The following is a 5620-nucleotide window of genomic DNA, read 5'->3' as shown; positions in this document are numbered from 1 at the left end:
TGATGCATGTACCTGTGCTCATCATTAGCTGATGTTTGTGTAGGGTGATAGCAAGTCATGTGTAATTATATTTGAATTACAGACTTATTTCAAACTGTTACTACAGAGTGTGTTTAATAAATAATAATAATAATAATAATAATAATAATAATAATAATAATAATAAATTCATTTTACATAATTTGTTAAGCATGCATCAAGTGTTTTATGATGTAATTATGTATTGCTGCCACTAAATTGTACACTCACTCAAGATATTCCAATGTCCTTCTTGAAGGCTCTCACATTGCCCTGTACTCAACGTGACAGTGAGACAAACTTGAGTTGTGCTGCCACCATGTGGTCAAATGATGCAATTACAAAATATTGACTATTGTTATGTACAGTTACTGTATATATCTAGCACTGTTATGTCGTTAGGACTTTGGTTAAGTTTTAAACTGTTACAAAACGACCGCTTCACAAAAATACCTACATAGCAGTTTTTTTCTTTAGCAAGACTCCTTGATAAGTGTGGAAAGTTGTTTAACACAAATTTGTAAATTGGTAGTAATGTGTTCAGTAATATAGCGGGTAACTCAGTGGGGAGCTGCTGCGACAATAAGCCTTAGTATTTCCAGGTCTCTGGTTTCATTAAAGTCTATCTTAAAGTAAATGCTTTCCAATAGGTTCATGCAAAAACATACGGACACTTCCCCTTTAATTGACCTTTATTTTCGCCACACGTTGTAATAGGGGAATGGGAATTTAGTGTGGATTCTGTACAATGATCTTAAAGGGGAAGTCCCTATTTCTGCACGCCCTCACTTTTAAATGAAAGATTTAACAGTGTGAGCTCAGATATTCATCTTGTAATTCTGCAAACTACAGAAGAAGCAAGACAGTCAATCTCAGGAAACACACAACCCAACTATAGCACTGGAACCAGCATTAACAGAACTGAGCTCAGGAATGCAGTGAAATATGAAAACGATGTTACCTTCATTTAGCCCATAACGTTCATCTTGAATTCAGCTTGATGGTAAATGTGTAGCAGCAGTCGCAATGTGTCTCCTTAATGGAGTGTATTATGGCAGCATTGCTTGTTTACTGCATTGCAATGAAGAGAGAGACCAGGCGCTAGTGTTGTGATTCGACATTGAATGGTCCCGCATTAAAAGTGCAGGATCATCCTACCACGTTCTAGAATTATAGCAATGCAAGCATTACAAGCCAGGCTTTCTACAGGGCATGTGATGGTTAGACGTATAAAGATATTAGAAATTGTGTTGCTGTGAAAGATATTTGTATTAAAGGGAAGAGAGAGATGAGACACCAGGGAGGAGCTGATGAGAAAACACAGAGTCATGTGAACTGCTTTTAATCAAAATAAGGCAGAAAACGGAAACAAAGCCAACCTTGCAGGAACAATGACACAAGGACGCACCTATCAACTACCCTCAGTGAAGAAAGTTCAGTTAAGGGGCGGCTTAAAAGCCTTTCACGACAGGCCTGTCAGGCAATGCCATCTAATCTTGGAGGCAAAGTTCTGCCACATTGGAACGCAGAAGGAGTCCAGCGAAGCCGGGTTTATGTTCTGGGTCTGGGCTGGATGTTCTGCATGTGAGCCAGGCTGACAGGGAGTCTGGAATCGAGAGAAGACGCGGTCAGTACTGTGGCTCTGGGTCGGGGTTCTGAGTGTCCTCCCGTCCTCAGGAGTGGATGCTGAGTGTCCTCACTCTTGGGTTTCTCCAGGACGCTGCAGAGCGGGCAGATGAGAACGCAGGCCAGCAGCGCCATGCCCCCCAGCGTGAGCAGGATCCCCCCAGCCAGGGCGCAGCGCTCCAGGGCCTGGTTGTACTCAATGGCTCCCTGGTCCACCACTTGCAGCTCTCCCTCCCCAAAGCCTTCGATCTTCGGGGGGACAAGGAGCCCCGTGCCCAGGGCCGCGACTCCCATCAGGAGAACCAGGACCCCTGTGGTGAGACTGGCCTGCAGGGACACAGCAACCAAACCTGTCACATGCTCTGAGCAAACAAGCCGTGAGCAAGACGGGGATGTGAACACGCAGGGGATTTCAGAAAGGTTATGACGTATGTGTGCGCTAAGCACTAAACTATGTGCATAGTTTCTTATTGTTAAATGTGTTTGCATGAAACCGTGATTACACATCCACGCCCATATTCAAGCATGCACGCTCGTGCGTTTTTAAGTGTCAGCCTCATACCCTCCAGAGAAGGGGGTGGGAGCTGGCCCAGGACGACAGAGTCCCCTCAGGCTCTTCTGGATCTTCCTCGGGTTGAGAGAAGGCGCAGTCTTTGTAGAAGAGGTGCAGGTAGGAACGCACGCCGAACCGCTGGCCTGCCATCGTACCCCACATCCCAGACGGGTCATCACATGCTGCCATGGATCCTGGAAGAAACTGCAGGGAAAGAAACAACGACCAACTGGACCTCACTGAAATAATCCTTAGGGATAGCCCTGACACTGAACCCTGAGTGCTCCCTGGAATACCTTTCAGTGTTCCGCATGTTTGATTCCGATAGCAACTGGCAGCAACCTTCAGTCTGTGTTCAGCAACCACGTATGGCAATGTACGCATTTGTGTTGCAAAATGTCACGATGAGTCACATTCTGCGCTGGTGGCACTGCGAGGAGAACTCTGTGCGTATAATAAGCAGAGGCACAGGATAACAGAACAGCAACCGCACATCGCTCTGGGTGCACACAGCAAACACTTTGGGAATGTGAACTACAGGACCGGCAAGTCAGAGGCTCCACTGAGTCACACAGGGTGAAGGGCAATTGGCACAGACGGCTCCTGAATAAATGACTAATCTCTCTAAAAGAATGATGCATCTGCTACAGAATGCCGTCCTCTCAAAGAAATAATCTAATATCGATTAGCATTCCTAGTGCAAATCCACTGAAAACAGATCCGGATGTGTTATGTGCTGTGCCATGGTATTTCTTCCTAGCCTCAGCCCTGTTTACAAACCTCAACAAGCCAGGTATGAAAAGCAGGTAACGAGAAGAACATTGTTGTTGATTGTATTACACCCCTGGTAGAGCACTTCCGCACTCACATCTACACCTCTCCCTGTGGAGCAGTGCACCTCTTCATCATACACACGCTCCTGTGTACTTGCTGTCTTTGCAGAAGTGCCTAACAGATGCAAAAGCAAGGTGTTGGGTTCTTTCACGGCTTCTTTAGAAACATCTTTAACTACGCCCTGCTATCCCTATGCAAACCTCTTGTCATGAGCAGCATTCGAAACATCAGAAGAAAAGAAAGAGGGCTTGCTTACCTGTTGTAGTCAGACAGGTTTACTGCTGGTATTGAACGACTCTCCGCTGAATTGACCCAGCAGAATCAATGCTGCCAGTGTGTGTCAGCATGTGAGTGTGTGTGTCTCTGTGTGTGCGTGCCGCAGGTTTGCTCAGGTCCTCGCATTTCACCAGGATCTCTGGAAGGATTTACAATAGGTAAGTGCGCTGGCCTGGCTAGGGTTATATAACAGAGCTGTACCACATCATCAGCTCTCCCAGCTCTGTGTTAGTCTGCCGGGATACTCTCCTTCCACTGCAGCTAGAAATCTCAACCAGTGCGCTCTGCTTTCTGTGAAGACAGATGTTTAGAAGATGAGGTTTCTCGTCGCGCATCCTTCACTCGGAAGGCTGAAACCAATTTAGTGTTGTCCTTGAACGTGTTGCCATAGTGACAGGGAGACTGGATCTCCTCTGCATTCATCAGCAGGGATCAAACGGGTGAGCTTACTGAAGTTCAAGTGCTTCCTGGGTAAATCTGTGGGTTTGAAGAACCAGAAACACCTGCCATAACACCGTCAATACAGTGGAGCCAGGGCGGCACAGTCCGTGGCAGTGAGATGGGTTGGTAATCTGCAGCAAAGTATTCAGAATGGCACATACAGGAATCTTTTTTTATTTTTCAGTCTTCAGACAGACTTACATACAACAGGGAGATGCAGCTTTTATATATTACAGAACAGATGTCAGGGGTGCCATTGATGTCACAAATGAATCAGCCACATGAAAACAACCCAGGACGTTGCACTAAAGTTTGTGCTTCATATTGCTGATGTTTGTGTTTTTGGCCATGTCCCTTTACTGTATTTATCTTGACAACATACTGTTGAAAAAGAGGATCTAGTCACTCTTTTCACCCAGTGGGAACCCAGTGATCGTAGTATGACCAGTACATTTCCATGGCAGTCACCTGCACTGCCCGCTGTCATGATGCCAGCCGCTCCTTGCAGTTTTGCAGTGCAATGCAGATCTATGAAAGCTTCAGAACTTCCCCGGCTCTATAAACACATTGCAGGGTGCTTGAGACAGACTCGTTCATCATTCCCACCTTGCAACGTGCTGCCAAGCTTCTCTTAGAAAGGCACAGGCCGCTATTGTGAGATGCTTTGAATCAACTTGCTTTCCATTCGAACAAAACAAATCACCCAGCTGCCTCAGCATCCCAGCTGAACTGCTCGTTAATTAGTTGAGTTCTTTCTCATTAACCTTTAACATTTTCAACGTAAATGCTAATTAGGGCTATTCTCCCCCGGCGCTCGCCTTTATCATTTATTAAATATCACAGGGCAGGAGGATTCTGTTATTCATCTAATTATTTTCTTTACCTTTAATTAGTTTTTATTAAAACACACTCAGGCAGACGACAGCAGGTTGAAAACGTATGCACAGCACAATGCTTATTGACGTGTTCCGGGGGGGGTAGTTTCCTGATGCGGTCGTGGGGGGTCGACAGGGCGAGGCAATCAAATGCACAGACTGAGACGGACCTTGAACGCCGTGCTTTGCTCTTACCAGCCCAGACCTAAACCACTGTACAAAAGGGCAAGAATCTTTGGAACCAGCAGTTTCAGAGCTGCTGTTTTGCCTTCTTGTGTACTACCTCATGTACCCCATAGGGGTCAGTGTGGTATCTCCCTGCATCTCCTACCCTGCCCCCCCTAGACTGGGCTTATCCTGCCTCTAGATGTCTAAACAGAGTGAAGCCCCAGATACACCATGGCCTCCTAATTCAGGAGAAGCCCTAAGCAGTCACTAGCATGCATCACTGGACATGAAATACAGTGTGTCAGGTCTCATATATAGACCAAATGTGCACATGGCTAATTATCTTCAACATGCGAGTCTATACACTTAATGGTTTCGTGTGTCCTTTAGTACATGCATTTAGTTGGTCTATTGAGACTCAAATGGGGTTCTCATAACCACACCTATTGTTTCAGTGAGTATGAAACTGTGTCTCACTTAAGCACGCTGCAAAAATGCATTTTCATTGTCATTGATGCCTTCAGGGATGAACACAAGAGCGCAGAAGAGCAAGGAAGGCTGCCCAGTCCGGCTGCGAGCCTGTGTTTGCTGCATACTTTCTGCTCTGCGCTCTCTCTCTGAGTTTTCTCATACAATATGACTCATAGCTTACTCAGATCAACTTGACTTGTTCATCTCTTAGCAGTCCACAACAGGGTGAGTGATGAATATGAGGAGATCTCCTTTTCAGTTTTCAACCATAACAGATGAAAAATCTTCAATCAGCTTGTCTTTGTTTCTGCTTGTCTGTTGGGGAGACACAAAAAATATGGACTCAAATTATTAATAG

At 45.6% G+C, this 5620-nt stretch overlaps 1 protein-coding gene across 1 annotated transcript; it reads right to left on the bottom strand.

Moving 5' to 3' along the window:
• Nucleotides 1–1353: 1353 nt before the first annotated feature.
• On the bottom strand, nt 1354–5619 carry LOC121298273 (neurensin-1-like). Its single transcript, XM_041225304.1, has 2 exons — nt 2207–5619; nt 1354–1971 (listed from the first exon to the last, which is right to left on the bottom strand). Exons 1-2 carry the CDS (start codon nt 2579–2581, stop codon nt 1570–1572), a joined length of 777 nt encoding a protein of 258 aa, XP_041081238.1. The 5' UTR covers nt 2582–5619; the 3' UTR covers nt 1354–1569.
• Nucleotide 5620: the final 1 nt, after the last annotated feature.

The sequence above is a fragment of the Polyodon spathula genome, chromosome 23 (genome assembly GCF_017654505.1).
Source record: "Polyodon spathula isolate WHYD16114869_AA chromosome 23, ASM1765450v1, whole genome shotgun sequence".
NCBI classification, from domain to species: domain Eukaryota; kingdom Metazoa; phylum Chordata; class Actinopteri; order Acipenseriformes; family Polyodontidae; genus Polyodon; species Polyodon spathula.
Note: the sequence above shows the minus strand (reverse complement) of the source record. Positions and strands in the feature narration are given on the sequence as shown.

What these genes read in the sequence shown, in the direction of transcription:
- LOC121298273 (XM_041225304.1), bottom strand. Translation starts at nt 2,581, where the DNA reads ATGCGTACATTGCCATACGTGGTTGCTGAACACAGACTGAAGGTTGCT. An exon ending in CCCACCCCCTTCTCTGGAGG is followed by an intron (nt 1,972 to 2,206) that starts GTATGAGGCTGA and finishes GTGTCCCTGCAG; the next exon opens with GCCAGTCTCACCACAGGGGT.